This window comes from Natrix helvetica, assembly GCF_964273705.1.
Source record: "Natrix helvetica genome assembly, chromosome: 10".
In the NCBI taxonomy this organism is placed as follows: domain Eukaryota; kingdom Metazoa; phylum Chordata; class Lepidosauria; order Squamata; family Natricidae; genus Natrix; species Natrix helvetica.
The window spans coordinates 9,947,186-9,972,259 of NC_138561.1; the positions used below are offsets into that span (position 1 = coordinate 9,947,186).

Genomic DNA, 25,074 nt, shown 5'->3' on the forward strand with positions numbered 1-25,074 from the left:
CCTAGTAAGACCATACCTAGAGTACTGTATCCGGATTTGGTTACCATACTATAAAAACGAGGTGGAGAAAAAGTGCAGAGAAGAGCAACCAGGAGGATCAGGGGACTGGAGGCTAATCAGATGAAGAACGGTTACAGGAACTGGGCATGGCTAGTCTAGTGAAGAGAAGGACCAGGGGAGACAGGATTGCAGTGCTTCCAATATTTGAGGGGCTGCCACAGAGAGGAGGGGGTTAAGCTATTTTCCAAAGCACCTGAAGGCCAGACAAGGAATAATGGATGGAAACTGACCAAAGAGAGATGCAACCTAGAAATAAGGAGGAACTTTCTGATAGTGAGAACAATTAACCAATGGAACAGAAGTTGCCCTCAGAAGTTGTGGGAGCTTCATCACTTGAGACTTTCAAGAAGAGATTGGACTGCCATTTGTCAGAAAAGGTTCAGGATCTCCTGCTTGAACAGTGAGTTGGACTAGATGACCTATAAGGTTTCATCCAACTCGGTTAATCTGTTAAAATTGAGGCAGAAAATTTCACATTTTTTTTCCAGAGAATATGATTTGCCAAAAAGATCTGAATGGAAGTATATTAAGCATTTGTTACTTTTTTTTGTAAGGAGCAGATGTGTTGGCTGCTTCAGAAACCCCTGCAGATTTGAATGTGTTAGAGAAAGTATTTTTTAGAGACCAAGCTAGATCTATCTATCTATCTATCTATCTATCTATCTATCTATCTATCTATCTATCTATCTATCTATCTATCTATCTATCTATCTATCATCTATCTAATCAAAGCAGAGGAATTATATTTCTAGTTGTTGGAATTTGCAGACTGCTTCTTTTTTTCCCCTTTCTGCCTCTTGGTCTTCTGTTTTTGAATTCCTTCTGACAAAGCTGATTTCCTCCGTCAGTTAACTCCCCTCCTGTTAGCTCATAAAATCAGGAGTTTCAAGAATGTCCATTGTTAGTAATATTAAAAACAGTTCCCTGTGAGAAAGCCCGTAGCTGTTGGCATTGGGTTTACAGCCAAAGACCACATTAAAAAAAAACTTTCTGGGATTGCTAGTATTGTCTTTAACCTGGAGATTGGCATTTTGTATCTTTGGCTCTGTCACTCTTGGTTCCCCATGTAACTTTTCTATTGCTTTTTTTCTTTTATTAAAAGATTATTTTAATGAAAAGGCAGGCATGCGTCAACTCTTCCTCCTACGTGATGGGGAGAAACATTTTTATGGCTAGATATTGGATACAATTGTGAGGTCAGGTTGTGCTTCTCAGAAAAATGGTTATCATGTGGGGGTTTGCCTCTTCATAAAATTGATCCATGATGGATATGGCCAATTACAACATTTACCAGAAGACAAGTTAATGAGATTGCTCCTCAGGGTTTCCTCTAGCCCTGTTAGAATTTTTGTGGCCTCTCTAGCATACCTTTATAACGTTTCTAAACAGGTAATCAGTAAACCACCATATATATTTCATCCCACTGCTGTGGCTCTTTGTCACTAGCCGGCTCCACAATTGATAGAGCTTTTGGTTAGGACAGGCAGAGGAAAAAGGACGCCATGCTAGGAGGAGACTCTATGGTGGGGGAACCGGACTTCCTGTTGGCTGCAGAATTGAGCGGGGGGCTTCCGGTTAGGACCTTTGTGGCTGTTTGAATGTTTAAGGATGCCGACTCCTGCATTAGGACAATGTTATCTACCACTATCTAAATAATGAGAGTGGGGAAAAAAATAGACATGAAGAACTAGACCAATGGTATCAACTCAAATATCAACGCTCTTTATATTTTTGCGAGAATTATTTACTATCTTCTGTATTTCCTTTAAATTGTCTTTTTTTTTTTTTTTTTACAAAATTCCTTGCAGGGCATTTGATAGCCAAAGCTGTGTGTTTACAGGATCATCAAACCCGTGTAAATTCTTCATTTTGTGGCCCAAGGACAAAACCTTTAACAGAAACAATGATGTGCAATGCAAATCCTTGCCCAGCCTAGTAAGTATAGACTTTTGCTTTAGCGGACAATCCCCCAAATTGGATAGAGGTTAAGGTTGATTGTGGAATAACTCTGAAATTTTCACTGTGCCCCTTGCACAGACGAGAAGTGGAGCAAAAAAAGTTTGATTTCTGATTCAGATTGTAACAGCTGAATCCCAGTAGGTGTAGTGTGAGGAACCTTCCTTTCCTAGATTCTCAGTATCTCCACATTGAAGATACTGAAGGTACAATACAATGTACAGCACAATACAAGTAAGATGTTGAGACTCTAGAAAGAGTGAAGAGAAGAGCAACAAAGATGATCATTTATCTGGAGGGTAAAACTTTGATGAAGGGTTGCAGTAACTGGGTTTGTCCAGTCTAATGAAGAGAATGATTATGGGTGACATGATAGCAGTCTTCCAATATCTGAGATACTCTCGCAAAGAAGAGGAGGTTGACTTATTCTCTAAGGGCAGGACAAGAAGTAACAGATGCAAATTTATCAAGGAGAGATCCCATCTAGAACTAAAGAGAAATTTCTTGACAGTGAGAACAATGAACCAGTGAAGTAGTTTGCCTTCAGAAGTTGTAGGCACTCCATCCATGGGGGCTTTCAAGAAGAGATTGGGCTGCCATTTGTTCAGAATGGGATAGAGTAGGGAATTGGGTTAGAAGACCTCCAAGGTCCTTTCCAACTCTGTTACTCTGCATTCTGTGTTCTGTAAAGGGTTGTAACTTAGTATACTTTAAAGACAGGGCAGAAAATCTTTTTTTTAGCTGGAGAGGGAACTTACTCTTTTAATTTTATGAGTTGGGTGAAAGCATCACAAGTGATATCATGATTATGTCTAAGCAAACAGGGCTATTGTTATCTGCTCTGAGATCTAATTGCTCAACATACCTTCATTTTCCTTCTTTCTCCTTCTTTCTTTCTTTCTTTCTTTCTTTCTTTCTTTCTTTCTTTCTTTCTTTCTTTCTTTCTGTCTTTCTTTCTGTCTTTCTTTCCTCCCTCCCTCCTTGAAAAGTTACCAATTTGGGGAAGTACAATCCAAAATAGGGACACAGGAACAATATTGGCAGAAAACCTCTTCTTTAAAATGCTTTAAGAGAATTGCTGCCAGAGGAAGCAACAAGAGGCAAACTGAGTAGAGCTGTAGTGCTTTTCTTGAAATTCAGTATTCCTAAATCCATAGTAATTTAGAAAGGGGATCTTTGGTCTAGATAAGAGCAAGAGATTGATAAGATGTTCAGCTTGTACAATAAACAGGTTCTAATCAGCAGAAATCAAGCCATGTCTTATTCACAGTTGAAACTTGATACGGTTAACCACTGTATCGAGAGAACAAATCTTTTTGAGGATTACATCTCCAGATAATGAGCGTCTTGTGCACATCGATTTCAGTGAATTTGGACAATTGCAGACCAGACTGACAATTCTCTGAATTCTTAAAGAGGTCCTCCTATAGCAGGGATCCTCAAACTACGGCCTGCAAGCTGGATATGGCCCGCCAAAGCCATTAATCTGGCCTGCCAAAGACCACATGGGACCACGAGGCTGCCCCACCCACATCGCTCCACCTATCTGCCAGCCCCCCCACCTTCTGGAGGCAGAGGAGGCCAAAAACAGGATGCGCAGAGGCCCCAGGAGGCCAAAAGTGGCTATGTTTTTGGGTGGCAGAGTGCTACTGGAGGCTGAAGAGGCCAAAAATGGGATGCATGGAGGCCTCCCCAGTCTCCAGAGAGAGAGAGAAAGAGAGACATGGAGGGAGGGAGACACACACACACACACACACACACACAATCCCTCTCACGCACACACACATACACCCCCCCCAAGGTAACCACATCTCTTCACTAACCTGCTTTCCACCCCCAGGAGCGTAACAAATTAAAGTTTAATTTGTGTGTATTGTTTGGATTGCTAAATTGGCCACGTCCACCCAGTCACACACAGATCTAGGCACGCTCACCCAGCCAGTCCAGCCCTCCCCCCCAACTGTCTGAGGGACTGTGAATTGGGCCCCCTGTTTAAAAAGTTTGAGGACCCCCGTTCTAGAGTTAAAGGTGATTTTGGAGAAACCACCAGAAAGATCCATGCTTCAAGATACCCAGCAAAGAGAAACAGGGGAGCTGCTCTGTTTTACTATTTGTAAATTCGGCGTCACTGTACAGTTTTGGTATGAAGGAATGCTTTTGCTCAAGCACTAAACAGAGTGACGCACTAGGTGGAGATTTGCCCTTTATGTGGTCATTGTTTTGCCCCCGTGGTGCACCTTCAATGATTGTCACTTGGGAGTCTCCACCGATGACATTTCTACACTGCACACAAATTCCTGGTCCCAATGCTGCTTCCCGTCATCCTGATCCACATTTTCTGACTCATATTGGGCCTTTGAGTGTCTTTCCAGAGCGGGCGTGTCCTCCGAAAACAATCAGAAGAAAGTAAGAGTAGGTGCAAAGAGCGGTGGAGATTATTGTTAATGCTTAACATCAATGTTAAAACAAGTTAGCCTGATGACTTCCATATCTGGGGCACCAACCCAGGGCTCATTGGTATTCTTACTTTCTGCTCCTCTGTAATAAGGAGTCTGGAGCTGACACATGTGCATGCGTACACACCCACACCCACACCCACAAACTGCAGGTGATGCAGAGGAAACCGTAGGAGAATCACAAAAAGGCAGAGATAAGGTTTAATTAGGGTAATATACCATGTGATGGTTTTAGCAATTTTATTGCCTTGCTTTGAGCCATGCCATTGTCTGACAACTAATTTGAGATAATCTTCCTAGCCAAGGATTCTGTTTGGGTGTGACTAATCTTCTGCCAAAGGCTTATTCCTCTACTCTGGGCTCTGCTTTCTCTCTCTCGAAAGAGAAAAGCCTTCCATTAAGTTTCCTTCAGCCTTCCCTATAGATGTTTGTGTTTTGCCTTTTAATTGTGGCTGGAAGCTTCTAAAACATAGCATTTATTTTAATTGGCGAAAGAACCACACAAGTAGCTATCGTGGCATGTCTTGGCTATGGTGCCAAATACAAGCTGTACTTTGCAGCTTGTGGATGAATCTTATGTGTATCGTTAGAAGATACAATTTTATAACTGTGATGTTTTGGTAACGAGGCTGGCTTGTCCAGCTCAGTTGGCCACAGAAAGGGAAGCAGGTCAACAGAAGGCTTTAGTTAGAACTAAATTATTTTACATCCTTTGAAATCCATCAACTATATGTTCTGCATCTCTGCCATGTACAGGCCATGATTTGATTTTCTTCCATGTAGTTAACACATCATGGAGGCAGGCTCTCTTCCCAGTTTCAATAAACTAGAATTCTTTATTGGCCAAGTGTGATTGGACACACAAGGAATTTGTCTTTGGTGTATATGCTCTCAGTGTACATAAGGAGAATAAAATACATTCATCAAGAATAAAAACATACAACACTCAGTGATAGTCAAGGTTAATAATAAGCTATCAAACTGTACTAGTAGACAAATCGAACAATGTAAATGGAAAGATACAAGCAACATGGTTATAATCATACGTGGGAAGTGATAGATATTAGGAAGGAAGAGAAGAATAAGAGTAATACAGTCTTAGTAAATAGTTTGACAGTGTTGTGGAAATTAGTTGTTAAGCAGAGTGATGGCATTTGGGGAAAAAACTGTCTTTGTGCCTAGTTGTTCTGGTGTGCAGTGCCCTATAGCGTCGTTTTGAGGGTAGAAGTTGAAACAATTTATATCTAGGATGTGAGGGATCTGTAGATATTTTCACAGCCTTCTTTTTGACTCATGCAGTGTACAAGTCCTCAATGGAAGGCAGATTGGTAGCCATTTTTTTTCTGCAGTTCTGATTCTCCTCTTAAGTGTGTCTGTCTTGTTGGATTGCAAAGCCAAACCAGAGAGTTATAGAGGTGCAGATGAAAGACTCAATAATTCCTCTGTAGAATAAGGAATCAGCAGCTCTTTGGGCAGTTTGAGCTTTCTGAGTTGGTGCAGAAAGAACCTCCAAGGATATAATACATCTGTAGATAGGAGAAAGGTTGTGGGTCATGGCTGGTAATAGGACTGAAGAAGTCCTTCAAGAGTGAACCTATCAATTGAAGTCTGGGAAGTATTTTGCCAAGGCAAGAGGGTTTTTAGTAATGTCCCTTAATTCCAAAGAATACAGGTTTGGTCTGCATAAGCAGCGTTAATAATGTAAGGATTCAATTTTCATTGGCTTAACTTTCTTGTTTTGCACTGACATTAAAAAAAAGTAACATTTTCAGCATTCAGACATAAAATATTCATATCAGAATCCTTAGACTAATGTGCAACAATCAATGTCACTGTCCAAATTAGCAGTCCTAGATGGAATCTCTAGCAAGAATCAAAATTAATGCAAACCGGATGAAATGAGAAGGGAGACAGTGAAGTAAAACAACACAAATATGAATTTGAGTGGGATCTGTACAGCCCATTTTATGCAATTGCTTTATTCTTTATTGCTTGTTCTCCTAATTTGCTTTGTTCTCCGCCCTCTTCTCAAACGATTGAGTGTTTTACAACAATTATAAAAAAAGATACAAACCATTTACAATTGGAAGTAGTTTGAATTTGAAACAGTTTGCATATCTTTAAAATAGGCAATTTTTACTTTGTATATCTAATACGATTCAAGTAAATGTTTTCCTGGGAGCAAAATTCTAAAGCAGTAAAGTTGAAGATCACAATGGTCGCATTTAAAGTGGGGGGAAAATGCATTTCAAGTAAAACCTCCATTCAGTGACCTCCTTTTAATGGACTTTGAATGCAACAGGCCACATTTGCATTTAAAATTTACCCCCACAAAATAATGAAGTCCTTTGTTGCTGAAGTCTATCCAAACAATTAATGTTATTTACATCATTCCTGTAATGAGCTAATTGATGTTTTCATCATTTGCACCAATTATCTTATCTGTGTAATGACATAATTGAGGTTTTATCTAATTTTCATCAGATTATTTCATTTGATGCAAGTGGCATCAAATCTGTAAAAACATCAAGCATGTCATTATGCAAATGTCATGCACTGCTTTAATTACATGCATTCAGATTGAAGAGACATTTGGCCTTAATGGACATCCCCCCCCAATGGCTTGTTAAATTAAAGGTATAGCGTATTTTCCCCCCCTGTCATTTCCTGTCCCAATAGATTTCTCCTCCTTTTTGAATAGAGCACATAAAATAGAATATAAACTAGACAAAACTGTATGTAGGTACTTTTATTTGTCTCTTTGATTGGATGATTTGTTAATTAAAAACATAGCCCAGGAATAATTTTAAATGAGTCTTAAGCAATCTGTGCTAAGCACCTTTCTAGTTCTCCCCGTCATCTGAAAGAAAAGGACAAAGAATTATTTCTAGAGTTTTGCCTTCACATCTTCCACAGGTCTTTAGAAAATTGCAAGAAAATAGACCAAGGGCCACAAATTGCCCATATGGAGAGGATATCTATAGCTTCAACCTCTGCTTCAGAATCAGTGTGCATGTATCTCAACCAGACATTGTGGTACTAGACAAGGAGCAAAAAAAAAAAAACAACAACAGTGGTGCTAGAAGTAACGGTACCAAGTGACAGCTATTTCAGAAGAAGGTATATGAGAATCTGGAGAAGTACAGACCCAAGAACCTCAGGACACTCTATCCAGAAGAGTGCAGTGTTAGAAATAGCTAACCCTAGCTATTTGAGAACCCTCAAATTCCAAGGCCTCTGGTGGGGGACCTGCAATTGAGGAAGATTTATATTACTAACTAACTGATAATCCAGCGTTGCCCAGGTATTTATTTATACCCGGAAAATGTCCGTACCAAACATAATTTCTAATGTTTGATTTTCCCCCTTACCAGAGGGAGTCCCCTTGTGGAGTAATGTGAATCTGTCACCATGGCAACTCCACTGTGCTGTACAGTAGAAGCCATTTTATGGCAGTACAGTAGAAGCCATTTTAAGGCACAACAGGCTGTAACTTAACAGAACACACACCCCAAGGTGTTTTAGGGGCGTCTTACCCCCCACAATATTTTTTTTTCCAGAGAGTAGCTCATCTGTGTGCCGTACTTGGTTGAAATTGCTCAAGGCATTCCAGAATTATGCTGGAATATATATATACACACACACACACAAACAGCCATTTATATATAGAGAGAGATAAGGATCACAAGGGGATATGTCATATATGTCTATATATCTTTCAGTTGGTCAGCAGGTGAATGGAGCATTTGCAGCCAGTCCTGTGGTGGGGGACAGCAAAGCCGTCATATCCAATGTGTCCAGAAAAAGGCTTTTCATAAGGAAGAAGTTGTGGCTCATGCTCTCTGCCCAGTAACCACTCCAGCACAAATACAGGCATGTAATAACCAGGACTGCCCACCGGAATGGAATCCTGGGCCTTGGTCACAGGTAATTTTTTTTACTTACTTTACTTACTTACTTTATTCATATTTATAGACCGCCCCCTCTCCCAAAAGGGACTCGGGGCGGTGTACAGTCAATACATAAAAGATACATAAATAAATCGATATTTAAATATTTAAGTACATAAATAGTTAAGTGGTTAGATACTTTTAATTTTTTTTTTTGCCACAATCTCCTATTGAGATGGGAGCCTAAAGAAAAACGGTTGGGAGCCAATCAGCATGCAATCAAGGAAGAATTGGACTGCCCATTTTTGATTGCGAACATCATTCTATATGTATGTCCTCCATTTGTCCCAAAGGTGCTTTTCCAAGTGGCAAATGGATTTTAATCCAAGAAGACGAAGAGTGAAATGTCTTCAGAGAAAAACCAGAAAGTCCAGTTGCCTCTTGGAAAAAAAAAACATCTTTGGGACAACCATGACCTGCACGACTAAGAATCTCCATAGACGTCTTTTGCTTGGTTTGGGCAGAAAAAAAATATTTTAATTATAAACATACCATCGGGCTATTTACATATATTTACATTTATTTACGGGACGCAGTGGCTCAGTGGCTAAGATGCTGAGCTCAACCAACGGGACAAGGAGTTTGCTTCATGCTCTTGGGAAGCCCAGATCAGAAAAGGCGAAAAATGACACGTAGCTGGGCAAAATTAAACTTTCCGTAGCGGAGTACTAAGAAGGAATAAAAAAACAAGTAAGGTAGAGATAGCTATTATTGATTACTTCACTAAGGATATGTAAATTCTTTTTTCCAAAGTAGGCATTCAACGTTCAGTGATGATCAGCAGCACACAGCAAAATGAAGGATGTTTCTTTTCCCTCCCCTTTAGATAATATATCATTTCAAGCAACCTAATATCATAATATAGTAAAGACCTGCTCTTAAAAGCAGAGTTGGGAGCATAGGGCCTCAGGCAAATTCCAATATGTACACACACACACACACACACCCCTTTTCTGAAAGATATGAAATGTCTAGCAGCCTTTTCACTGGAGTGAAACAAAGCCTTGCTGTTTTGTACCTTTGCCAAGACAGACGTATCCCAGATTTCATTTAAGTGAATATGCTGTTGCACAAAAATCTTTCAGCCTCTTCTGGAAAAAAAAAAGAGAGGTGGGGGGAGCCCCAGCTATGAAAGCACCCCCTGTCAAATTCTTCCTCTTAATGAACATTCTTTAAGACAGCAGAGTATTATCTTACTTTTCTGAAACACATCGCTTCATCTATCATTAGCCCGAGTTACAGGCTAGAAGTGACTAGCAAAAAAAAAATGTTTGGTGTTTGGGATACAGTAGAATTTGCAGGACGAAGATGGAGTGGGTTTTTTTTGCAAAATGCAATCAGCTTTCGGAGGGCTTGTGGATGAATCGGAGGGCTGTTGGTGAATCTAACTGGTAGCTAATTCCCGACAAATACTCGCAAAAGCTGTCTAAGTGCTGGAGTATATTGAGAGGGGTGGGAATGGGGGACACTCTCCTTGGTTAATAAAAGCCCAGAAAATGATGACTAAGAATATATAATTTGTTCTGGCCTGATAGATAACTCAATATATAATCTGAGCATAGCTTTAAGATCCACAATGAAGTTAAGGGATTCCTGGTTTAAGGCATTGTAAATTACTACTACAAGGGTCTCAATGGCTAAGACACTGAGCTTGTCAATCAGAAGGTCAGCAGTTCAGCGGTTCGAATCCTTAGTGCCACATAACGGAGTGATCTCCCGTTACTTGTCCCAGCTTCTGCCAACCTAGCAGTTTGTAAGCATGTAAAAATGCAAGTAGAAAAATAGGGACCATCTTTGGTGGGAAGGTAACAGTACTCTGTGCACCTTTGGCATTGAGTCATGCCAAACAGACGTCTTCGGACAGCTCTGGCTGTTCGGCTTTGAAATGGAGATGAGCACCATCCCCTAGAGTCGACTTACACATATGTCGGAGGGGAACCTTTACCTTTACTTTAAACTACTATAGCTATTGAAGAAGCAGAAAAGTAGAGTGGAAATTAAATAAATAAATAAATAGCTGCACTGGAAATATTTCTAGGAATGTAATATGTTTGGATTTTCTCCTGGAGGGAAGATGGGAGATTATATATGTAGCCTATGACTCAGAATGGGATGAAATTGGTTTATTGTCCTAAGACAGGAGAACAGGCTCAGTTTTAAGGTCACTAACATCAGACTTTCTCCCATAAAGTGTTCCAAAACTTGTGGACGAGGCATAATGAAACGTGAGGTTTCCTGCAAAAGTGTAGGAACATCCATCTTAAAAATCGTGCCAGAGAGTTTGTGCAACAGCCAAACCAAGCCAGAAATGCAACAGACCTGCGTGTTGGGACGATGCCCTAAAAATGAGCGTCTTCAATGGGTGATCTCCGCATGGAGTGAGGTAAAGCAACGACGCTTCTTTTGAGTCATGTAATGAGGCCTGTCTATAAAACACAACATGAAAAATCTACAAGGATACATAATCTGTTGTTTAAAATGTCCCACCCACCCTTCTATAGATTTAAGAATCTTGGAACTATGCTGGATTAAGACTTGGTCCGTTGTCAATATTAGGAGTTATTGAGAAACGCCTCAGGGTTTATTTTCCTCTTTCTCATTGTTCTTTCACCAAGAAGCTTCCCACAACCTAATAGATAAAGGGCAGAGGGAAGCAGCACTCTATTTAACAAAGACTTGGGACATTAAATTTAGGGGAATAAAGAGCTGAAGCGAATGAATGCAAAACATGGAAAATGCAACTTGCTATCATCATCCATAAAGACATCAAGTAGGATGTGTTAGAGAGTCATTTGGGATAGTGATTAAAAATACTGCGTTGGTGAGTCCTCGTCCTGCCATGGGTACCGAAGTCACCTGGATAGCTTTGGACCAGTGATACTGTCTCAGTCCTACAAGGAAGGCAATGACAAACCACTTCTGAAAATGTCAGCAAAGTGCCTTGCAGGGACTTGCCCAGTCAATTGCCAGAAGACAAGACTGACATACATGAGCATCTTGTCCAAGCTTTCAAGGCTAATCTACAGAAGTATCCAAACATAGCATTGTTTTTTAGAGAAAGAGAGAGAAAAAAAACCCCAAGTATTGGCCAAAGAAGCCATGATTACTGCATGTATCTTCAGAACTGTTAGAGGTGTGATACTGGTTGACTTAATAAATTGCCATTTGAATGGAGTTTGTGTAGACAAAATGGGTCTGATTGGATCAATAGTATGACCCAGTGGTGAAATTCAAAAAATTTCCCTACCGGTTCTGTGGCTTGGTGGGCGTGGCAGGGGAAAGATATTGCAAAATCTCCCTTCCCACCCCATTCTGGGACCAGCCAGAGGTAGTATTTGCCGGTTCTCTGAACTACTCAAAATTTCCTCTACTAGTTCTCCAGAACCTGTTAGAACCTGCTGGATTTCACCTCTGGTATGACCTGATGTGATTAAGACCATTGGATATTTGAAAATATCCAGTGGTCTTAATCACCAGAGGTGGACATACCTTTGTAATCAGACACATGCAGCATTGGGCAGCTGAACAGCCATTGTGGGCTTTATTTAACATGTCAAGAGCCACATTCCAAAAAATAATGAGGCCAGAACCAGTGGTGGGATTCATTTTTTTTATTACTGGTTCTGTGGGCGTGGCATGGCTTGGTGGGTGTGGCTTGATGGGCATGGCAGAAGAAGGATACTGCAAAAGCTCCATTCCCTCCCCACCACACTAACCTGCTTTCTAGCTCCATTTTCCTGTGCTTCCCCAGAAGAAGCGCACCCACAATCAGCTGGGACTCAGGAGGCAGCGAATAGATGGGGGCAGAGCCAGCCAGAGGTGGTATTTGCTGGTTCTCTGAACTACTCAAAATTTCTGCTATCAGTTCACCAGAACCGGTCAGAACTTGCTGAATCCCGCCTCATTAGGGCTGGGTAGGGATTGTAAGGATAAAATTGGTTCTCCCAGCTTCTGAAAGAATTCATGTTACTACTTAGCTCCACAAAAATCCCAATTTTGAAAGGATCTATAGCCTGCAATGTGTCTGGTGGTGGGCTGTATGTTTTGCAAACCAGCTTTAAACGAACCTCTGTATGTCTCTTATTGTCCCCAGTGTTCTTCTACCTGTGGGCCGGGTATTAGGAGGCGAGAAATGCAGTGCATTGAGAAAAGTATTGGTGGCAAATTGATCACTTTCCCATTGCGCCGCTGTCGAAACCTTAAAAAGCCAAGCATTGATTTGGAAGAAGTATGCCACCAAGGACCATGTCCTATGCATCCTCTGTACAATAGAATATCAGGGTGGTATTCTTCACCTTGGCAGCAGGTAAGGATGTTCAGGTGCAGACTAAGGGGCCTCGAATTCACTGAGGAATAAAGAGCTAAATGTATCACCATTGTGCAAAGGCCAACATATATAGATGCCTATAATTATGCCAACTTCTTCATTGCAAATTTTGGGTTGTGTGTAAATCTTTCGGAAAAGGACCTGTGGGTGCTTCCCTATCCAGGAAGGGAGTAATGATTTAAAACATATAAGATCTGGAGACAAGACTTTTTCCCACCATTTTTACCTTCCATCTAATGGTAATAAAACCAGGCCAGTCTCACGATGTCCTGCTTTACGACCATCGCAACTTACGACCATGGTGGGCACGCTCCATTACAATTGTAATTTGTGGATTAGCTGTAATTAAACTAGTGGAGCTAAGTCAGTTGTTGCAGTTGAAGTGTGTCCCTTAGTTCAACAAATCCCTGCAGTTGTGACCCTGTGCATGTTGTGCTTTTTCCCCCAACTCATTTCTTCAAAGACTTGCACTGTACTTGAACCGTTTAAGTTTTCAGGCACAATCCATGTTTTCAAGGACCAACAAAAGGCGGTCTGGATTTCCCTAACTACTGTGATATCTGGACTAGCGTGTTGTCTTGCAAACACATTTCTGTGTTTTGGAACATATTCCATTGCATGGGTCACCTGGCTCTTAAGATTCATTTGACAGGCCAAAAGAGGATGCTCAGGTTTAATAATCTGATGGAAGTGATTGTATTTGTCTTGTGGACACAACGTTGGTAGACACATTCACATACATCACCAGCGCTTCAGGGAATTTCTTCTAGGTAGACTTGTAGTAACTCATTATTTGTTCCCGCATAGAATAGCAGAGCAAGTTCCTCAAATTTCCTAACTGCCCATGGCAATATAAATTCCAACAAAGAAGCAAAGAAGAAATAATTTAAAGTGTGCTTATCTCTCAGCACTTCTCTGCAAGTTCAGCCTAGTTGATGGGTTTTCAGATTTGGCAGTGAGCAAAAGCAGATGAGAAGTTTTGGGACCCCAGACAGTTTGCCCACAAAAGGTTCTTCTCTGCTATCAAGTGACTCTAGATGAACGAGGTAAAAAATATTTTAAAAGGCCACTTAGAGTACTTCTGTGTATTTGGAGTTCTGATGTCCAGAGAGAAGATAATATTGAACCAGACTGAACGCAACTCTAGTGCTTGAGGGGCTCTAACACAGACCTATTCTACAAAGCACCTGAAGGGCAGGCAAGAAGTAACAGGGTGGAAGATCATGAAAAAGAACTTTAACCTAAAACTAAGGAGAAATCAACGAGAACAATTAATCAATGAAACGGCTTAACTCTGGAAGTTGTGCTGCTCCATCTCTGGAAGTTTTAAAGAAGAGACTGGGCAGCTATTTGTCTGGAATGATATGGTTTCTTGCTTCAGCAGGTGGTTGGAATAGATGACCTCCAAGGTCTCTTGCAATCCTATTATTAACCCTATTCTATGTTGAATGTTCTAGATGGAGTCATGTTCCAATGGGAGCAAGTGTAGTATAGTGTTGGACTTGGATTACTAAAATCTAGATTGAAGTGTCTACTTAACTAGAAACTAGGCTAACTAGGGAAAAAATGAGTTAATCTCAGTTATAATGATTAAACCCTTAAAGGGGAGAAAATTGGGTACTAATACCAAAGTAGGCATATCTTACTAAATAACTTCATACGTTCATTGAAAAATATCAATTATAGAGCACAACATCTACAACCTAAAACAAACTATTAATGAACTGGAATTAACTTTAATGTAAACTGAAATCACCGACCACATATAGATATAGGAATGGAGAGTAACTTTTATGGCAATTATTTGTTTTAAGACCATTGGAGATGGTCATAATCTTTATAAAGAGATCATTAAAAAGAGAAGAGTTCATGAAAGTATTAATTATGTATCAATTGTACCTTTCCATGGAGAAGGTCAAAATGACGTAAGCGTGTCTTCCTCTCGCTTTATTTTCATAACAGCCAATCTATGGAGTTTAGGAGCACGGAGAAACTAAATGACACAAATTCATCCTAGGACTTCAACTACTGTATAGGGAACTTTAAATTGCATTTGATTAGATCCAGCTAAAACTTGCAACTTCAGGCATAACGATTACAGGCAGCCTTCAATTTGCAAGCATTTGTTTCGTGATCATTCAAAGTTTCAATAGCACTATTAAAAAAAAAGTGATTTAGGACCATTTTTCACAGTTACGACAGTTGCAGCATCCTCATGGCCACATGATCAACATTCAGGCGACTGGTGTGCATTAATGACAATCACACTATCACAGGGTTCGTGTGATTGCCATTTATAATCTTCCCAGATGGTTTTTGACCAGCAGAGTCAACGGGGGAAGGGGCAGGGGGAAAGGCCAGATTTGCTTTAACAACTGCATGATTAATTTAACAATTGCAGAGATTCGTTCAACAACTGCGACAAAAAAAAATGTCGTAAAAAGGGGGCACAACTCACTTAACAACTTCCTGGCTTATCAATGGAAATGTTGGACTCCCTTGTCCTCCTAAGTGAGGACCTGCCTGGGTATAAAAAATGGGGAATGTGTGAAGATTTAATTTCTTACTCCTGCATCCCACCTACAGTGCACAGTGACATGCGGTGGGGGAGTGCAAACGCGGATTGTGCAGTGTCTCCTTCAAGGCCAGCCAGCCACTGGGTGTCTGCTTCATCAGAAGCCTGCAATGTCACGAGCCTGCAATACTAATTTCTGCCTTGCTCCGGAGAAGAAAGGTAAAAACGGTTTTACAAAATCTAAAACACTGGCAGAGATTTTCAACAGATTTCGAAGAGGTAAGTAAGAAAAACAAAAGGTTTTTGTCCTCCCTGGCCCCCAGGAGCACTCTGCAGGCTTCAGCAGGGCTGGGGGAAGGGGAAAATCCCCCCGATTTTGCAAAAAGTGGGCAAAAAATGGGACGTTTTTTCGCAAAAATGGGGGAATTTTCCCCTTCCCCCAGCCTTACTGAAGCTTACAGAGTGCTCCTGGGGGCTGTAGGAAGGGGAAAATGCCTCCATTTTGGGGAAAAAGCCCATTTTTCACCCGTTTTTTGAAAAAATGGGGGGCATTTTTCCTTTCCCCATGCCCTGCGGAAGCCTGCCGAGTGCTCCTGGCGGCTGGAGGAAGGGAAAAACACCTCCTTTTTTGGGGAAAAATGGCCCATTTTCACCCATTTTTGCCAAAATGAGATGCAGGGGTGGGGCTTCAAGAGGCCAAAAGCGACTGTATTCGGTATATAAGATGTTTTTTTGGCTGTTTTCTGGTGCTCTGGTGCCTGCAAAGACCAGCTGTCCGGCACGTATGTGTGCACCGGAAACCAGAAGAGCAGCTGGCAATGGCACGCATGCCCACAGAGAGGGTTCTGTGTGCCACCTCCGGTTCGCATTCCATAGGTTCGCCATCACAGCCCTAAGCTATCAATATTTTCTGCATCGTAGGCAGGAAAGAAGGAAGGATTCTCTATCTAAGATCATGGCTTTCTTATTCCTTCCAGAACATATTTCTTTCTAGAGCTTCTGCCTGATTTCTTCCAGACCATAGCTTTTCTGGAATATGCACGGAAGCCTGGACCTTTGAAAAAGTATTATTTCAGTAAATTCACGAGGTTCCTTTTACCCAATTTTAGCATTGCTCTATGCACACAGAAACAATTTCTATCTCATACAAGGAAGCAAAGTAGGAAAACGAAACTCCTCTAAATGAATCCTGATACTCATTTTTGGTTTAGCTTTCTCCTTTCCCAGCTGCAGAAACCTCTTTTTTTTTTTTTGCTTTCTCACAACTAGATCTCTGGACTCTAGAGATCAATTATTTCCTCACTGTGGTTTTAATCCGTCTCCACCAGCGAACACGGCCAGCTGTGCTTGAACGGCATCGAAGCCAAACACTTTCATTCACCCAACACATTGCTCAGGGAAACATCGAGAGAGGATGGGGGCAAAAAAGAGGAAGGGGGAAAAAGAGGTTTTTAAGGGAGAATGAACATGCTTCCCTAGACAAGCTGATCTGCTCCATTGGTTGTCTTGAGTATCTTGTTATGTCCTGTAAACTGCAAAACTATAAGTCAATTTAGTTTTCTTGGAAGAAAACCATGCATGCTGTTGGCTGGCTGAGCTATTTACGAAGGTGACCGAGCTTCACGTTTCATCGCTGCTCCTCCAAAATTGAACAAATTAGTAAATAGTTTTGGGTGAGAAAATGGTTCAATTCTCCAGTCCTACAGGATGCTCCTTTGTGGAAGACGAGTTGCAATGAATTCAGAACATCAGGCTTATTTTTCCCCCTGGAGAAGCTGTATCAGCCAAGGGGTTTTTCTTCTCTTTCTCCAAACGACCGACTGTGGAAAGTTATACAACTATGTTACCTCTGCTTTGCCTGCGAAAATCCCCAGGGCCAATGGCAGTCTTGAGAAGGTTGATTTTTTAAAAAAAATCTACAACTCTGGGAAGTTGCGATTGGTTACTGGAGAGCAGAAATTGACATCGTGCGGTCCCAGGAAAGCACACCACCAGTCCTTCTTTTGGAGCCATACCACACTTTTGGGTACATTTGGCTAAAAATCAATACCGTTTGAAGAATTGGAAGTTAATGAAATCAGAGTTATGAAGGAAAATGGTCAAACCTATTCTAAATGCCCAGGAAAAAAGGCTGTGTAGGATAGGAGAGAAGTAAACTAACTACTACTGCTACCATATTTTCCCCAAAATAAGACAGGATCTTATTTTCTTTTGACCCCCCGAAATAAGCAAATGGTATTATTTTCGGGGAAGTCTTATTATTTTTGAGGTGCAGGTGGCAGCGAGCGTGGTCACCTCATGGCTGCTGCTCTGTGGCAATATTTTGGGGCAGGGCTTATTTTCGGGGGAGTGCTTACTTTAGCGCATGCGCTCAAAAGCCCGATTGGGCTTATTATCCAGGGGGAACTTATTTTTGGGGAAACAGGGTATTATCATCATCATAGTCATCATCCATCATCATCCTGGGGCTCTTTTATTCCCATAACTGTAGGGTAGGGGTGTCCAAACTTGGCAACTTTAACCCTGGAGAATTCTGGGAGTTGAAGTCCACAAGTCTTAAAGTTGCCAAGTTTGGGCACCCCTGCTGTAGGGTGTCTCTCAGTCAGAAGAAAATACTAAACTAGAGGTTCTGATATTATATTGGCACTTTCCTCTGCCTTTTTGCTTTGGGCGATGAAGAGTAAAGTGGGTTTTCATTTCAGAAATAGCTGACGTTTGCTGCAGTTTTTCCTAACCCATTTCAGTACATTAATGCTCATGTAGTTTGCTTTTTATTGTATAGGACCTACAGTACAAGATTACAAGCTTTAAGAAGAGAACAGGAACCACAGATCAATTGTTTGCCCGGGAAGTATCTTAAAACAACTGATTTGAGCTGAAAGGATAGTTCATAAAATAAATACCATCTATGGGCATTCTTTTTGTGTACTGTATATGGAAGTCCTTTTCTTTCCATTGCTCAACTAGCTTAGCACTATTCTGCTAAATACTATATAATGCAAAATACTAATTTCGCAAACTGTTAGCTGACACCTTCTTTCTAGCAGGTAAATCCACAGAAAGCGGCTTTGTTGTATATCCAAAGTCCCTGAAACATTCTCAAACACTTCTCATCGTTTTTTTAAAAAAAAAATCTGATTGGACGTGAAGGCTATGCAACACACGGAGTGAAATGTTAATTGTGTTTCATTTGAATTGTAAACTAAATATGCTGTCTGTGATTTCGTCAAAACAGACGATCCTTCTTGCGTGGACTTCTTCGCTTGGTGCCACCTGGTTCCTCAACACGGTGTCTGCAATCACAAATTTTATGGCAAACAGTGCTGCAAATCATGCACCTGGAAGAACTGACTTGAACATGTCGGGCTGAGGCTTCATCAGGTTGATTCTGTTTTGCCAAGACTGGGTTTTCCAGAACCAAATGTCACCCGAATTGTCAAGGAAAACGGCAACTTTGTAACATGGAGCAGTAATCACAGTGGTAAACCTTATGGTGAATCTTCATGGACTGGATTTTGAACATAGGATGGAACAAGACTAAGAAATCTTCCCACTTCATGGCCAAACCTGATCCCGAACCCACTGGATTGGCATATTTGGCATGGTGATCCACTACAGAGTCAATACAGAGAGCCTAAAATAGAACATAAATAGAGCATAAAACATTTTATGGAGACATGTTAGCTAATGTGGTGTTTGTCAGCAGAGTCCTTCATAAGAAGGAGACTGTCCCTTAGGCTTATTGCAACAGTGGCTGCTGAGACTGTGAATAGCTATACACAACAGAGGTGTGGTATCTAGACAAACGCTATGCTGCACAGTCAAGACTAAAGGTGCTTTTCTATTTCAGGTGCTTCTGGGAAACTAAGGGTTATATCAAAATGGAACGCCTTGCTTTGTTGTGTTAAATCAGTCATCGTTTACTAGCCACTTGAATGGGCTGGCATGCCTTGGGATACTCATCCAACAAAACCCCATTGAAATTTTTTAAACATAGCATTTCTGTGTTGCATGAGCAAAGTAGAATTTCATTCTGTGCGAATTTCACTTCTTACATCCGGGCTTTGCCTTATTATCACTCATGTTGAAAATTCCACCATCATCTTGTTTACATTAAACATTGAAGTTGATTTTTGCTGACTGTTCCAGGACTTGGGTGTCCCTTGTAAAAACCAGACATTTTTTTTTCTATTAAAACATTAAAAGAAATGAGGAGGAAATTGCAACTATGGCCAAAATAGTAGGAATTGCATGAAATTCATTAACCATTTCAGACTGATCTTCTTGCTGAATTCAAACACAAATGTAAAATGCGATTACTTGAACTTTTATGCAGACAAATAGTTATTTTTCTCTTTCTTTTATCCCTTCCATCTGCAAACCATTTGAAAGAAATGTCTTTCTTTATGGATACATTTATATGAGCAGGGCCAGAAAACAAACCTCCATTTTTCTATGTTCCAGATATAATCAGTTGTGCCCTAAATACGGTTACAGATTTATAGGCTCAAGGATTAAATGCACTGGCTATTTTTGTATAACATTTTGAACAGGTTACTTAAAGATCTACCAACTGCATTTAGATACAGTAACATGCTACGTCTGATTACTTTTATCCTTGTCTTGTGTTATTTTTATGATTTGCCATATAATACAAACCCAACCACTTCATGGAATAAGTTAAACCAAAAACTTAACCATACCATACAGTCATCTGGTTAAGCGTTGTGCAAATACAGCTATTAAGTGTACCATGGTAAGTCAGAAAAAGAGCTCTGTGTTGGTTAGTCAAACTGATGGTCCTGTACACTTGTGTTTCTCTGCTGGAAAATATTTTCCCCCTTTGATCTAGGACAATTGGCACATCAATGCAGTCACAGCCCATGGTTGGCAGTACAACTGATATTAGTGGATTCATCATTTGTGGAATAAGTAGAAACAACTCGTATCCAAGATGGAAAGAATAGATTTTGAATGCTCAAACGGTAAACCAGAGTACAAAGAGATCTCTTTGCTAAAACCAATACAGCTAAAGAAGCTTATATTTTCATGTAATTTTCTGGGGCAAGGATATAGTGGACATTTTTGTCTTCTCTCCAGCCAATCCCACATCATCCCTGAATGAATGTAGTTCAGATTTATGGCTCTCTAAACTATCATTTCTGATCTAAAATTAGACACGTCAACATTAATGCCAGAAAGTGGTCAGTCAAAATTAGCAGTTCCTTTTTTTGCAAGGAAAACATGAAATATGGTGCATTAAGAAATGGTTATTCCAAAAATCTTGAGTTCTAAGTAGACTCTCCTTGAACATTTTAAAATGAGATAGATCTTTCTCTACAACAAGATGTTGACCATTTTTTTTGTTCTACAACTGTCATATTTTATTATTTGATGTAAAAATATTAATTTATTAATGCATAGCTCTCCCTTCTTTTTAATTTTATCAAAGGCTTCCCAAGTAAGTGATGGCAATGCAAAGAAATGTTGCATAGAAGTATAGATTGTAATGTAAAAGGAAAAAAAATGAACAAACTTAAAGCATAAAATGTACTATTTAATTGTTTTATAAGTTGTAATAAAAATACTCTATTCCATTATGTTTTTGGTACCTAAGTTTTGAATAAACTATGGAAGCTGTACTCATTGTATTTGCATATCTGTGATCTTGTGCTTTTTCAGACTTACTGGTTGTTTCATGGAGTATCAAATTATGGCACTTTTTCATCTTTCAGTCTCCCGTCACACCATTAATGGCCCATATTTTAAACCAGTTGTAAAAGAGATACTTTACCTACTATATCAGACTGGAGACTAAGCTACAATGGCAAAATTGATAGTATATGTCCACAACGGATTATTTTTTTAAAACCAAATTGAAGCAGGATTGACTCTCTTGGGTAAAATATATCACAGAGCAAGGCAGATTTAGATATCTGCAAAATGGTTTCTAAGACATGAATAGAAACTAGCAATCGTTAACTTAATGTTTAATGCAATGCTTAAATATTTAAACAATGGTTAGAGAGGTTGGTGATATAAATGGAAGGGAGCAATTGGAAGTATCATTAGAAAGCACTTTTTTTTTAGTATTTTTCTAAATCTAAATGTAGTCTTTTTTTACCGTAATTGTGCTTTTTTTCTACTTTTTTTTTGTATTTCAGTCTGTTAACAAGAACACATTTATTATGAATGTGAGTGAAGAATGCGTGGCTTGTTCAAGCATCTTCACTATTGTAATGACAACCAAATTTCTGTTAAAGAGACCCTGATTTAACTCCTTGTAGTACATCTTATTCCTTCACGATTCCATCAATTAAGGTACGTGTCTTCTTTCCCACCCGCTCCTCTTAAAGTCGTTCCTAAGGTTTGCAAGCTGGTTTCAGACCTATTCAGATGAGACCAACGGTTTGATTCAGATCATCACTTGGTTTGATCCAGGAGTGAAATGTTACACGGTTCGGGTTGGTTCAGCCAAAGTGGTACTAAAAGTGCTACCGGTTCGCCTGGACTGGTAGTAAAAATTACTTTAAAATAAATTTGAAAAAGGTTCCCCCGATCGCGCAGCACACTGATTGTTACAGCTGATGTGTGTGAGATTGTGTGCGGGTCAGTTGTGTAGCTTTTTGTGTTATTTTTGTGCAAAGTGGGATAGTTTGTTTTTGAGCTCTCTGTGGCTCTGTGAGGTTCCTGCTTGTTGCACGAAGCCACACCCACCCAGTCACATGACCGCTACGCCCACTAAGCCATGCCCACAGAACCGATAGGGAAAAGTTTTGAATTTCACCAAGGCTTTGATCATTCCAACTTGCTTCAATTTTTCTCAGGTCAAAAGCCTTACCAAATCATCAAAGGATATGAAGGCCCCCGGTTTAATAATTCAACCCGAATTGAAAAATGTGAGTCAGTGAAAAAATAACAAGTTTACTAATCGGAACTCTGCCCAGCCTATTCTGTGTCAGGTTTCGACCAATTTTGGGGGCACTACTTCGGTGCAGCTAGTCCTTGATTTACAACAATTTGTTTAGTGACCATTCGAATTTACAACGGCACCCAAAAAAGGAACTTATGACCGGTTTTCACACTTATGACCATCGTAGCATCCCCATGGTCACATGATCAGAATTCAGAACGCCTGGCATCTGACTCATATTTACGACGGTTGCAGCGTCCCAGGGTCATGTGATCACCTTTTGCGACCTTCTGACAAGCAAAGTCAATGGGGAAGCCAGCTTCACTTAACAACCATGTTACTAACTGAACCACTCCAGTGATTCACTTAAGCGTGGCAAGAAAGTTTGTAAAATGGGGTAAAGCTTACTGAACAAATTTTGGTCTCAATTCTGGATATAAGACGAGGACTATTTCTATTAAAGCCTGCTCTGTTGTGAGCACATTTTTAAAGTTTGATGAGATCTTTAATAGTTTCCCCATCGATCTCTAGCCAAAGAGTAGTTCATTTCCACACATTGATTTTTTTTTTTAGTTCATTGCTGATATAGTTGTTCCACTATTCATGATGAGTTGCATTTTTGTTTTGGCCTCAGAACATGGTCAGGAAACCACAATCCTGGGGAAGCCATGCCCTTCCTTCCTTCTTTATTTAGCCTCCAACCATATTGGTTTATCGACAAAGCTATGTATTACTTGCCACCAAAAAGGTTATAATTTAGCTTAAGGGAAAAAAAAAAGTGTGCTAAACAAACTTAACCAGTTTTACTAATCAGGGTTACTTACTGCTACTTTTAGCCATCAACCTTACCATGTGCAGTTAATCAATTATCACCACACAGAGCAAATCAAAACTCTCTTGATTTCTTAGATCCTATCTAAAGTTTAAAGGGGTAATGATGAAATTCCACATTGGGTTGACATTACAATTTTGAAGCCAAACACAGTGGGAGGTTAACTGCTATTCTGTGAGTGGAACCTCAGCAGACCTCTGGAGATGGAAAGTTCACCCTTTTTTTCTCATTCACTGTCCTGATTAAAATTTTCATTTGAAACTGCTGTTTGCATTTCACAGAAAACTCCCAGAGGCGTCAAGGAAGCTTTGTTTAAAATACGAATAGCAATTTCAGAAACTTTTTGTTGACTGTTAAAATGAAGGAAAAGAAAAGAAACATTAAATTCCCCTTAACTTATTTCTCTGGCCGGGAGTATGTATAGTATGTGGCTGTATTGATTCATGTATATAAAAGGTACGTTATAATTACATACACACAGTTAATGCCTTGTTTAGTTTAATCTTTAGCCAATGTAGATTCAAGTAAACAGCTCTTTAAAAAGACACCATTGGGCATAAATGAGTTGTTTCCCCAAATAATTATCTTTAAATTGGGGAGTTGGGGAGAGGGAGGGAGAGGGTCAATTTTAGATCTTCCTAGAAATACTGAGCGGTGGCTCAGTGGCTAAGACACTGAGCTTGTAGATCAGAAAGGTCGGCAGTTCAAATCCCTAGTGCCATGTAACGGACTGAGCTCCTGTTACTTGTCCCAGCTTCTGCCAACCTAGCAGTTCGAAAGCATATAAAAATGCAAGTAGAAAAATAGGGACCACCTTTGGTGGGAAGGTAACAGCATTCCCTGTGCCTTCGGCATTTAGTCATGCCGGCCACATGACCACGGAGACATCTTCGGACAGCGCTGGCTTCTTGGCTTTGAAACGGAAATGAGCACTGCCCCCTAGAGTCAGGAACAATTAGCACATATGTTCGAGGAGAACCTTTACCTTAGAAATACGAACTCGTAGAGGACCCTCACTCTGTCAAGGACCTAGGAGTACTCATCTCAAATGATTTAAGCCCCAGAGCTCACTGTAATAGCATTGCCAAAAAAGGCATTAAGAGTTGTTAACCTAATTTTATGAAGCTTCTTCTCTGGTAACATTGCACTACAAACTAGGGCATACAAAACCTTTGCCAGACCAGTTCTTGAATACAGCTCTTCTGCCTGGAATCCACACTGTTTATCAGACATTAATACAATTGAGCGTGTCCAGAAGTATTTCATGAGAAGAGTCTTCCACTCCTCTCCTCAATAGAATTCCCTATGCTACCAGGCTCGAACCTTTGGGCTTGGACAACCTGGAACTACGCCACCTACGGTCTGGCCTAAGCTTAGCACTCAAAATTGTCTGCTACAATGTCCTATCTGTCAACGACTACTTCAGCTTCAACCTCAATAATACATGGCAAATAATAGATACAAACTCAATGTAAATCACTCCAAACTCTATTGCAGAAAATATGACTTTAGCAACAGAGTGGTCAACACCTGGAATTCTCTTCCTGACTCTGTGGTTTCTTTTCCAAACCCTCACAGCTTCAACCTTAAACTGTCTACCGTGGACCTCACCCCATTCCTAAGAACTCCATAAGGGGGCATGCATAAGTGCACCATTTTTGTAATATTTGTTTTTTTAATGTTGTACATTAAAATGCTGCCCTGAGTCCTTTGGGAGAAGGGCGGCATATAAATCCAACAAACAAACAAACAAACAAACAAACAAACAGCAGCGTGCCTACCATCCTTGTCCTGCTGTCCCCATTTATTTGTATTCATTTCCTTTGTTCATGTCCATGTTTATACTTATACCTGTTATCCTGTACATGTTTGACAAGCTCAATAAATAAAATAAAATGAATAAATAAATGAATAATTAAAAACAAAGTAATTGGCTAGAAATGCAACTGACTGCGAACACCACGGCTGCTGAAAAACCTGACTTTCTTTTAATAAGTCTCAAGATTAGCCTTTTCCTAGAATAAGATGCATCTTATGAATTTAACTCTTTGCTTTTCTTGTCTTA

General features: G+C 40.2%; 1 protein-coding gene across 1 annotated transcript in view; it reads left to right on the forward strand.

Moving 5' to 3' along the window:
- The window catches only part of ADAMTS18 (ADAM metallopeptidase with thrombospondin type 1 motif 18), a gene marked incomplete at its 5' end in the record, with an annotated part of 90,123 nt that extends 69,212 nt beyond the window's left edge, over positions 1-20,911 (forward strand). The window contains 6 exons of the mRNA XM_081963101.1: positions 1,869-1,995; positions 8,195-8,399; positions 10,614-10,805; positions 12,516-12,728; positions 15,336-15,483; positions 18,500-20,911. Coding sequence (XP_081819227.1) covers positions 1,869-1,995; positions 8,195-8,399; positions 10,614-10,805; positions 12,516-12,728; positions 15,336-15,483; positions 18,500-18,615 — 1,001 coding nt within the window. The 3' untranslated portion in view covers positions 18,616-20,911. The remainder of the gene's footprint in view (positions 1-1,868; positions 1,996-8,194; positions 8,400-10,613; positions 10,806-12,515; positions 12,729-15,335; positions 15,484-18,499) is intronic.
- Between the last annotated feature and the right edge of the window lie 4,163 nt (positions 20,912-25,074).